This window comes from Coregonus lavaretus (genome assembly GCF_964263955.1).
Source record: "Coregonus lavaretus genome assembly, chromosome: 9".
NCBI lineage: Eukaryota > Metazoa > Chordata > Actinopteri > Salmoniformes > Salmonidae > Coregonus > Coregonus lavaretus.
The window spans coordinates 18,188,802-18,200,119 of record NC_139996.1 but is presented as its reverse complement, the minus strand read 5'-3'; the positions used below and the strand labels follow the sequence as shown (position 1 = coordinate 18,200,119).

The 11,318-nt window shown below is 42.4% G+C and overlaps 1 protein-coding gene across 1 annotated transcript; it reads right to left on the bottom strand.

The window, feature by feature from the left end:
- Window positions 1–3,988: 3,988 nt before the first annotated feature.
- LOC311134516 (cytochrome b-c1 complex subunit Rieske, mitochondrial-like) lies at window positions 3,989–9,051 on the bottom strand. Its single transcript, XM_084168214.1, has 2 exons — window positions 8,823–9,051; window positions 3,989–4,719 (listed from the first exon to the last, which is right to left on the bottom strand). The coding sequence occupies exons 1-2, from the start codon at window positions 8,986–8,988 to the stop codon at window positions 4,109–4,111; spliced, it is 777 nt and encodes a 258-aa protein (XP_084024340.1). The 5' UTR covers window positions 8,989–9,051; the 3' UTR covers window positions 3,989–4,108.
- Between the last annotated feature and the right edge of the window lie 2,267 nt (window positions 9,052–11,318).

Sequence of the window (11,318 nt, the reverse complement as noted above, 5' to 3'; positions counted from 1 at the left end):
TAAAACTTGTTTTTCAACCACTCCACAAATGTCTTGTTAACAAACTATAGTTTTGGCAAGTCGGTTAGGACATCTACTTTGTGCATGACACAAGTAATATTTCCAACAATTGTTTACAGACAGATTATTTCCCTTATAATTCACTGTATCACAATTCCAGTGGGTCAGAAGTTTACATACACTTAGTTGACTGTGCCTTTAAAAAGCTTGGAAAATTCCAGAAAATGATGTCATGGCTTTAGAAGCTTCTGATAGGCTAATTGACATCATTTGAGTCAATTGGAGGTGTACCTGTGGATGTATTTCAAGGCCTACCTTCAAACTCAGTGCCTCTTTGCTTGACATCATGGGAAAATCAAAAGAAATCAGCCAAGACCTCAGAAAAAGAATTGTAGACCTCCACAAGTCTGGTTCATCCTTGGGAGCAATTTCCAAAACGCCTGAAGGTACCTCGTTCATCTGTACAAACAATAGTACGCAAGTATAAACACCATGGGACCACGCAGCCATCATCCCGCTCAGGAAGGAGACACATTCTGTCTACTAGAGATGAACGTACTTTGGTGCGAAAAGTGCAAATCAATCCCAGAACAACAGCAAAGGACCTTGTGAAAATGCTGGAGGAAACAGGTACAAAACTATCTATATCCACAGTAAAACGAGTCCTATATCGACATAACCTGAAAGGCCGCTCAGCAAGGAAGAAGCCACTGCTCCAAAACCGCCATAAAAAAGCCAGACTACGGTTTGAACTGCACATGTGGACAAAGATCGTACTTTTTGGAGAAATGTCCTCTGATCTGATGAAACAAAAATAGAACTGTTTGGCCATAATAACCATCGTTATGTTTGGAGGATAAAGGGGGTCACTTGCAAGCCCAAGAACACCATCCCAAACGTGAAGCACGGGGGTGGCAGCATCATGCTGTGGGGGTGCTTTGCTGCAGGAGGCTGGTGCACTTCACAAAATAGATGGCATCATGAGGAAGGAAAATTATGTGGATATATTGAAGCAACATCTCAAGACATCAGTCAGGAAGTTAAAACTTGATCGCAAATGGGTCTTCCAAATGGACAATGACCCCAAGCATACTTCCAAAGTTGTGGCAAAATGGCTTAAGGACAACAAGGTCAAGGTATTGGAGTGACCATCACAAAGCCCTGACCTCAATCCTATAGAAAATGTGTGGGCAGAACTGAAAAAGCGTGTGCGAGCAAGGAGGCCTACAAACCTGACTCAGTTACACCAGCTCTGTCAGGAGGAATGGGCCAAAATTCACCCAACTTATTGTGGGAAGCTTGTGGAAGGCTACCCGAAATGTTTGACCCAAGTTAAACAATTTAAAGGCAATGCTACCAAATACTAATTGAGTGCATGTAAACTTCTGACCCACTGGGAATGTGGTGAAAGAAATAAAAGCTGAAATAAATCACTACTATTATTCTGACATTTCACATTCTTAAAATAAAGTGGTGATCCTAACTGACCTAAGTCAGGGAAATGTTACTAAGATTAAATGACAGGAATTGTGAAAAACTGAGTTTAAATGTATTTGGCTAAGGTGTATGTAAACTTCTGACTTCAACTGTATTTACTGCTGTTCAAATGTAATTTCTAGGTTTTTAAAGTCATCATACCCATTTGATTATTGAAGAATACATAATGACCTTTATGACCTTAGTACAGTTCTCTTATCGTATCAGAACCCAAGATATATGTCTGTAATAGTCAATGTTTAGTGTTTGTAAACGTTGTATAGCTTCTAAATATGTTTTAAACTATCATGACGATCTCACACTGTCAATTCTGGCATTCATAGCTCTATGAATTTTAGAGCGGTTACATTTCCCCAGCCCTATCCATCAGTTTAGCCAAAAAGTTGCTTGGTCAGGCTGTTGAATTGCCAAACAGCAATAGCCTATTTTTTTGTTTTTTCCTCAGCCCATTCACTCTATGCAGCCTTCAGTTGCATTGTTGAATTATTGTCAATGTGGGTCTGAACCCTCAACGTTTGTTCCCCAGAATGTCACAACGAATGAAAGATGTGTTCTGAGTTGTCTGCAAAACAGCAGGTAAAGACCACTGTGAAGGGATCTTCCAAAGGGGCCGTGGCAGCAGGGGTCTAGGCTTTGCAAGAGGACTGGTTGGAGGCCCCCTTGGCATCGCTGTTGGGGAGTTCACTGAGGATTATCTCAATCAAAAGAATGTGTTTGTCACCTCTGAGAATTCCTAACTAATATTGATAGTAGCCAACTGTGAATAATGTCAAGGGGTCAGATCACTTAAGTCCATACACTTCAAAATAATTATAAGAATTGTGTATGAAGTAAACTTCATAGAAAACAATAATGGCTTGTGGTCTGTAACATGGTGGTTTCCAAATAAACTGATGCTTGATTTCAGACATATCTCCCCAACTCTTCCGAATCATCTGTCAGGGGATGCTGGATGACCAGTGGACAGTTCCTGCCGCTTCCTCCGATCATTATGGAACTGACCCCGGTGCAGCAGCAGAAGCTCTACGATGACATCATGGCCATCATGGGCGATGTCCAGTGGACCGAGATGGCCCAGCTGACTGCCCTGGTCATGGGCAACGCCAACCTACAGCAGCAGGTTACCAAGGAGCTCCAGGCAGAGGTGCACTATGTGGACTGACAAGGCCTCTGTGAGAGGGGAGTTCATCAGAGAGAACCAACAGCGCCGGAGAAGATGGCTGCCGTTTTACAGCCCTCTAACCAATTGTACTATTATGTGTGTTTTTCCGCGTTATTTGTAATTTATTTTGTACATAATGTTTCAAAAAAAAAAAAGCTCAACTAGCCGGTGCCCCCGCACATTGACTCTGCAACGGTACCCCCCTGTATATATAGCCTCCCTACTGTCACTTTATTTTACTTCTGCTCTTTTTTTTCTCAACACTTTTTTTGTTGTCGTTTTATTTTTACTTTTTTTGTTTAAAATAAATGCACTGTTGGTTAAGGGCTGTAAGTAAGCATTTCACTGTAATGTCTGCACCTGTTGTATTCGGCGCATGTGACCAATAAAATTTGATTTGATTTCTTTAGGGTTTTCAAAGGAAACGATGCTGGTATGCCATTTTGAACAATCTCAAAGGAGGATTTTCAAATGAAGGACAAGAGACTATTTATTAAAAGTGGGGCTGTACACTGAAGGATGAAAACCTCCATGGTCCGTGAGAAGGGAAGGAGCCACTGATTGAAAGAACAAGTTCATGAAATTAATTACTGTGACTAATTATTTCAAAGGTTTGTCCTTTGTGACTGTTTTGACTACCCAAATTAAGAATTGTGTGAAAAGACAACCTATAAACTATTTAATCCATTCAATTATGTCCTGTACATCTGTGAAAGCTGCCACTGTTATCAAGTCAGTGTCTAGACTGGTGTGCTCTGCATGTTTAAACAGCAAGAATATAGGGGCCTAACCCTTCCTCATGGTTTGGTTTATCATACTCACACCACAGTCCTCTTATGGATTCGGTGCCATAAATAAAGATAATGCATTCAACTTATATCATGTTGACATAAACTGACGTTCACACTGATACACTGGCCTATCTTACCTGTGTAGATGGTAATATCATCACTGACTATAGAGCAATCCAAATGTACTGCTGTTTGCTGCCTAGAATCTGAAAGGTACATTTTCAACAATTAAAAGGCAAAAGGAATGTTTGTGTTGATATGCAGCTGTTAGAATGATGTTCCTCCATTTCAGTGAGGCAAACCACCCTCGTTCCTGACACTATAGCCTACCAAGATATCCTGGAGGCCCTAAAACTATTCAGGAGAGTTCAGAGCATTGTAGACGAAATGTAGAACGTAACCATCTCTTTGGCAAGAGGTTTAACAGACCACCCAGTGTAGACCACCTGAGAGCAAAGCACTGGATCCAGTGTTAAAATGAGTTTTTATCTTACCTTTGAACAAGTGAAGTACACAAAAATACCAAACATGTTTCAGGTTATTTTAAGTGTCCCTTTATTAGTCAAAGAGTATTAGTAACCGGTCTTTTTCACCCAAGTTCTCAGACAGACCCATTTGAAAAAACATACTAGAGAGGGAGGTAATGGAGTGCGAGCATCTATCCCACAACAACTGTGTCGTCGTCTGGGAACTCGTAATAGGGCACCTCTAGGTTGAGAGGCGCGGGTCCCTTCCTAATCCTCCCTGAGGCGTCGTAGTGGGAGCCGTGGCAGGGGCAGTAGTAGCCTCCGTAGTCTCCGGCGTTGGCGATGGGCACACAGCCCAGGTGGGTGCAGACACCGATCACGATAATCCACTTGGGGTTGGCTACGCGGTCCTTGTCGTGTTGGGGGTCACGCAGCATGGCCATATCCACGGCTTCCTCTGTGGCAATCTCCTTCTCAGTCCGGTGGCGGATGAACAGAGGCTTGCCCCTCCACTTGAAGGTCATGTTCTTGCCCTCTGGGATCTCTCCCAGCTTCACCTCGATCTTGGACATGGCCAGCACGTCGGCTGAGGCGCTCATGGAGGAGATGAACTGGGTGGCCACTGTCTTGGCTGTGTAGACGCCCACCACGGCTGTGGCCCCAGTGACCAGGTAGGAGAAGGTCTTCCTGGACTCGCTGCTCTCCTGAGAGGACTTCTTGGGGTCCAGCAACTCAGGACGACGGTAGTCAGAGAAGTCTGGGACCTTGATGTCTGTGTGGGCCATGCGAATTCCACCAGGAGCTGCATATGAGACATATATTATGCAAAATAGCAACAACATTATGTTCACACTTAATATGGTTTGAGTTATTAGACAGGTTCTTCACACATAAGAGTGATGATAATCAAAGCTGTGGTACATCTAAGGCAACAATGTGACTTGAGATCATGCAGACAGTGTAGCCAGCAGACCCGACCCGCTTGCTTACAGCTGCACTAGGGTCGGACAGAGTTCCTGTGTAGAGGAGTTCCCCGGAGTCGGCGCGAGATATGGCTCGGAAAACATACCTCAATCCAGGGATGAGATATGTGTTGTGATTCAAATTGTCCCATTATCCCAACTGTTACATGAGAAGATTGAACGATTTATAGTTTTTCCGGAAACTGCCGTTTTCGTCCTCTTGCTAGCTAGCTAGCTCCTTCTATATCATGGCGGTCTGCAAACAATCGTTTAAGTGCATGCCGCCACCTACTGTGCTGGAATGTACGATCAATCATGATCTGCCCAATTCCGTACTACCATGAAAATAAAAACCAATTAAATCCATACTACTTCTACCACATCCTCCCCCCAAAACCCCTCCCCAACCCCATTAAACTTGATCTATATCATGCTGAAACACGCCACCCTTAGGATTGTTCAGCATGTTAACCATTTCAGCAGTAACATCTGTTACCCCTAATATCTCTTTTGCCGCCTCCACAATAAACCTTCAACCTGGCATTTCTGCTTTCCACAACCCGAGTTGTATTGATAACCTTAACAATAAAAGCTATGATGTCAACTTTATTCATTATCAAAGTGTCCTTTGACACCGCACATTCATGAGCGCAAGATTTCTGAACAGGCCTCCAAACCATGCCAGGACCAGCAGAAACACCAGCCCCGACATTAGGTCCATTTACTAAAGGAGCAGCCATGGAAGCTCCATCATTCCACACTGTAGTTCCACCAATCTGTCTTACAGCCTCTGCATATGATACATCATGACTTATTCTATATCTCTGAGCCTCTCTAGCCTGTCTCTGCACCGGTCATCCACCAATGTCCCCCCCCCCATTTACATTCACATTGCTCCCACATTCACCATAACCATGTTCCCCTCCACACTTGGCACATATTTTCCTTCCTTTACATTGAACAGCTCCATGTCCCATTCTTTGGCATTTAAAACACCACAATGGGGATGGGACGAATCCTCAGACATTGAAACGAAGGAATCCTATCTGTACTTTCCCAGGCATAACCTTCTCAAACCTCTGCAACTGGCTTTCACGTCTTTGACCTTCTTTCCTACTGATCAACCTTTTGGCCTCAATCACATTTTCTTTAATATGGACATAGATATTGGGGCCCCAGTGATGACTCACCTCAATCTAGCATAAGCACCTGGGACATGGCTTTTAATCTTCTTCCCATTAAGCGTTCCATTTTCAGAATATTCTCTTGCTGACCCTGGCTACCACAAAATATTAGCAATCTACCATTTACAATGAACCGAGCTAATTTCACTTCACCTACCTCTTTCTCTAGGGCATTATTAGTTAGTCGGATATGGTGTAAGTGAGGCCCTGTGGACTCATCAAACACCATCACCACTTTCCACTCCAACATATCATTACTGTTGCTTCCTACCTTGGCCCTCTTTATGCTTTCTTTATGAGACGCTCAACTGCATCATGAGCACTCTTCTTCCAAATCTTTCCACTACTGACGATTCCGGTCCTCCTCCCGCGCCATACCATCAGAACTGACACCCATATTGTTCGCATTCCAGCACAGCTGTTGCTTCATCAACTTTTTCTCAATTTCGTCCGCACAACTCGCCAATATTTCTGACTCCTCGGCTCCACTTTCTACGCGCGCGAAACTCTGAAAGTGGACCAGATTTTCCAGTCCTTTCTAGCTAGCATAAGCCACCGCAGCCTTTATGGAGACACGTCACGTTGAACAACAAAGGAGCTGATAGGCCCTTTTCACGATGACGTCATCTAACTTCCGCCTTTCCGCGTAGCAGGTTAACTTCACTTCCGTTCGCCCGTAACCTGAGACTTCTCAACGAAAATACAACTGTTGACCACTAACTAGCAAGCTAGCTACTTGAAGAAATTCCAAAAGGTACGTTTAAGTTAAATTAGTAAAGTTAAGAGTAATAATGTTTACGTATATGCAATGGTTTGTAACTTGCTAACGTTATTGTTAATTCATAATTGTTCACTGCCTTAGTTACTTAAAAGTGGGCTAACGTTAGCTAACAACAACTTAGTACCAGATACCGATAACGTTAAAAGGTAGCGTTACATTGCTGCCTGGCTGTAATGTAACAAGTTTACTTAGCTAGCTATCTAACCCTTTGTTAGGCAGTTAGTTTATTCATGAATGTATAGTAACTCACCTATTCAAATACTGTTGTGCATGATAGCTAGATAAATATTGATTCCTGGTCAAAGCTGAATGTTAATTTAGCTGTTTCTTTTCTCCCGGTGTCTGTATCGCAACAGTATCCCATCCAACACCGAAGCATGGCACAATCTTCGAGAAGATGCTATTGCAGTGTACCATTTTGTTCAAACAACAAACAGAAATTCCCGTATCTGAGTTTTCACGATTTCCCTGTTGATGGAGAAATACGTGCCCGTTGGGTGAGGGCGATCAGGAGAGATGAGGGACCAAGTTTTAAGATTCTTCGTGGGAGCACCTTTGTTTGCAGTCAGCACTTTCCCCCTGAGGATAGATACACATCGGCCAGTGGACGGATCCGTATTAAACAGGGATCAGTGCCGTCTAGATTCCACTAGAATGATTGGGGTAAGGATAGGTAGACAGCGTTAAACGTAATACTACTGTAATCCAATAATATATTACTTGTACAAAATGTTTAATAATTTAATCCTGATGCAATATAGCTGCTACATTTTGTCATTTTAGGGACTGAAAAGTGATTACCAAAATGTATCATGACAAGCATATGGTTAATTTCACACATATAGGAGGCGGCTCACAAGCTCGGGAGTCAGTTTACCAGCGAGCAAGAAAGCGTCTTGGTGTTGCTGTCCTGGATGATTCTGATCATGAGATGCCTGACAGCACAGAGGGTGCTTTGCCTGCAGTGACAAACGATCACGACTATGCCTGCCGTCCTTCTCCTGGTTAGTATTACAAATAAGAGTAACCATGTATCTGTTTGGCAAAAAAAGTAAAAGTATATGGCAGTTAAGTAAAAATACTATTTAAGTCGTATTGGTGGCAGATGTGAAAGGGACTGGGTGAACTCCATAATGATGTGCTACTAGCTAAGCGTTCCTAAGCGACACCGGATGTAAACATAACCTGCATCGCGGCAGAACGGAAGTTGTCTGACGTCACGTGAAAAGGGCCTATTGGCAGACACTGCCATTCCGAAATGACTACTGTAGCTTCTGCTACCTAGCATGAGGACGAAAAGGACAGCTTTCCGTTGTTTTGCTCGGTTAACAGTTGGGATAATTGGACAATTCGGAGAACACCACATTTCTCATCCCTGGATTGAGGTACGTTTTCTGAGCCATCTCTCCCATCCGCACCGCCGTGTCTTAATCTACACAGGAAGTCTGTATGACACTAGACGCAAGCGGGTCGGCTCTGCTGGCTATTAGACAGTGCAACGTTTGATATGTAGAACGTAGCTGCTTTTACATTATTTTATGATGCGTTTGTATTAATATGTAATAGTGAAGCTTCTTGTACAGGACGTTATGACATAAGACCGCTCAGGACGCCATGTCTTGGTCACATAACATGAAGTTGACAAGACAACCATAATCAACCTGTAGCTCAGTTGGTAGAGCATGGCGCTTGCAACACCAGGGTTGTGGGTTCGATTCCCACGGGGGGCCAGTATGAAAATGTATGCACTCACTAACTGTAAGTCGCTCTGGAAAAGAGCGTCTGCTAAATGACTAAAATGTAAAGCCAAGGAGCAAAGTACCAAAAGGTCTAGTTGAGACAACCAATCCCCCCCCATTAAAAAAAATAAATAACATCACTGACATTGAAGCGGGTTAAAAATGACAATCTACATTGTTCAAGTAAAGTAAGCCCAAGATCAGCAGCTAGCAAGCTAGTTTGCTGAATGCGACCTTACCACTGACGCAAGCTGAAATAGCGGGCGCCGTCTTTGAGCTGGATTTCAGCAGTGAATCTCCCTTCACGGCTCCGGGGAGCAGAGCTTTGAGGGATCCATTCACAGCTACATTGGTCGCCTGCAAGTACGGGGACAAAGCCCCGGAACGAGCGGCTAAGGACAGCATCTTTATCCGAACCAGCAACTTAACTCGGTTGGGGACACACCGACCTTTGAAAAGACCAGTGAGTTCCTCCCTTTATTGGCAGCTCGCTCCGCCTGCGTAACATCCTGACGTATAGTTTAGGATGCAGTCTCGATTCTTATAACATATTTGTAAGCAATTTGTTTAGCATTTTGCTTCCATTATGCCCCAAGAGCCGCAATAATTATCAAAATATAAAATGGGTTATTTATTTCGTAATAAGAAGATGCTTCACGTAGATGAATTCCAAAAAGTGAATTTTTTTTTTCCGGCAATTCTTATGCCAGCATTTGAGCTGGGTCCTTGAACTGTAAACAGTCGCTTTATGGATGTTTCCACTAGCTAGGTACCACAGCCACAAAGTATTGTATGGCTAAATCAGAAACGTGTTAGTAAAAAATAAAATAATTGGCTTAACAGTTTTTGCAACAGAAAAAAACATGCTTGCCTGTTTTGCATGTTATTTTGGCATTAATACGTGTCACATATCAGTTTCCAAACAATGTAAAATAAATACATATATATCATTGAGTTAATAAAGCCGCATACAAACATGGTCTATTTTTTCTTGAGTAAGGCAGCTCCAAAATGCAGGTGTTTCAGCCTAGCTCAGTGCTTTCTGTGGTGGTGGGATAAGCCAGCAGAAAATAGGAGCGTTGCGCCGTGATTGGCTCAGTGTTCTGTCGCTCATGGGGACACTACTTCACCGCCAAGTCTAAGTCCTTAGTAAGGGTAGACATCGAAAATTCAAGCCTTTTGGGTCCTGCCATCGAGTTACATTAGAAGTGCCCTAACAAGAAGCTCAAGGTCATTGGCCACTGATAAAATGATGTCAAATCACATTATATGTACAGTAGCTTTGATTGGACAGATCATGTCAACCTCTTACTTTCAAAATCTTAGCTAGCAGTCATCATTATGAATCAAGTCGACAATCTTCTGGCAAATCCTTTTTAATCCTTGTCATATGAAGATAAATAATGAAGAGAAATTACAGATAAAACACATCGGTGCTCATCGGCCATTGGACATAAACATTACACAACAAGTTGGAAATCGCAAATTCAACAATGAGTGGTGAGCACATCACAACAAGGTGAGTTAAAAAATGTCTTATATGCTGCTGCATAAATGATGTAATATGCCAGGGACAGGGGCGGTGTGTTCATTAGGGCGATATGGGCGACGCACTGCCAAACGGGAAAAGGAAGGGATTTTTTTTCTAATCAATTATATCACGGCAACAGTAGTTATCAGTGTTCTAATCTAGACGTCTGATCTGCCACTAAATGTCCAATCAGGCTAAAGTCGTGCTTCAAATGGCCCCGCCCCTTTTGGGGCGATTTCAGTCAGGTTGAAAATCGCCCCAGAAGCAGTGGCGGCTCCTGAAAAAATTCTCAGGGGGGGCAATTTTTCTGATGATTTAGGTGACCTACACACATTTTCAAAAAGATATGTCCAGCAACAACATGAAGACAGGGGCAGCATATAAGTCAATGCCAGAAGCATTTATTGACTGATCTCAAAAGTGTTGGCTTACAAAAGCAAAATAAGTTATCACAGTAAAAATAATCAAGGGTGTTCTTTCACATTCCTCAACACTGCATAAACAATATGCATTTCCATAAACAAATGAAATATCAGCTGAAAATACAGCATCTTGGTATTTGTTCAGATTGCAGGATCAACAAGAGCTTTTACCACATTTTTTGCCTCATGGTTGAATTGGAAATATGTGCACCTGAGCATAATTCACAACAAGCAAGCAGGAGCTTTTGATAGAGGCTACTGAAAACATTGATGCAAGTTATTGGTAATAAGAAATTTTTATAGACTTCCATATTCTGCCCTCTTGTATATATTTGTGAAAATGATCAGTGATAGACATTTTGCCTGAAAACAGAATTTGAAAATAATTTCTAGAAAAGGTAAACACAGCTATCTGTATGGCTTTGTAAAAATGAACAACCATATTCTGGCCAATTGTATAGATTTGTAAATATGAACAACCATATTCTGGCCAATTGTATAGATTTGTAAAAATGAACATGAACAGATTTTTTTTTTTTTTTTACTTTTTTAAAAATGAAAAATAACTATTTTAAACAACATCAACTGTGAACTGATTTGGGCGTGTGTGTGTTAAAGAGACAGACAGGGAGGGACAAAGAGAGAGAGAGGCTACATTACTTGTACTGAAACTGTTCTCTTCTCTCTTTCAATGCAGCAAAGCGGTCAATGACTTTCTCATTGAAATCAGGCATGCTGAGGACTAGTTCCCGCTCCATGGAAAGCATGGCCAGTGCATTCAG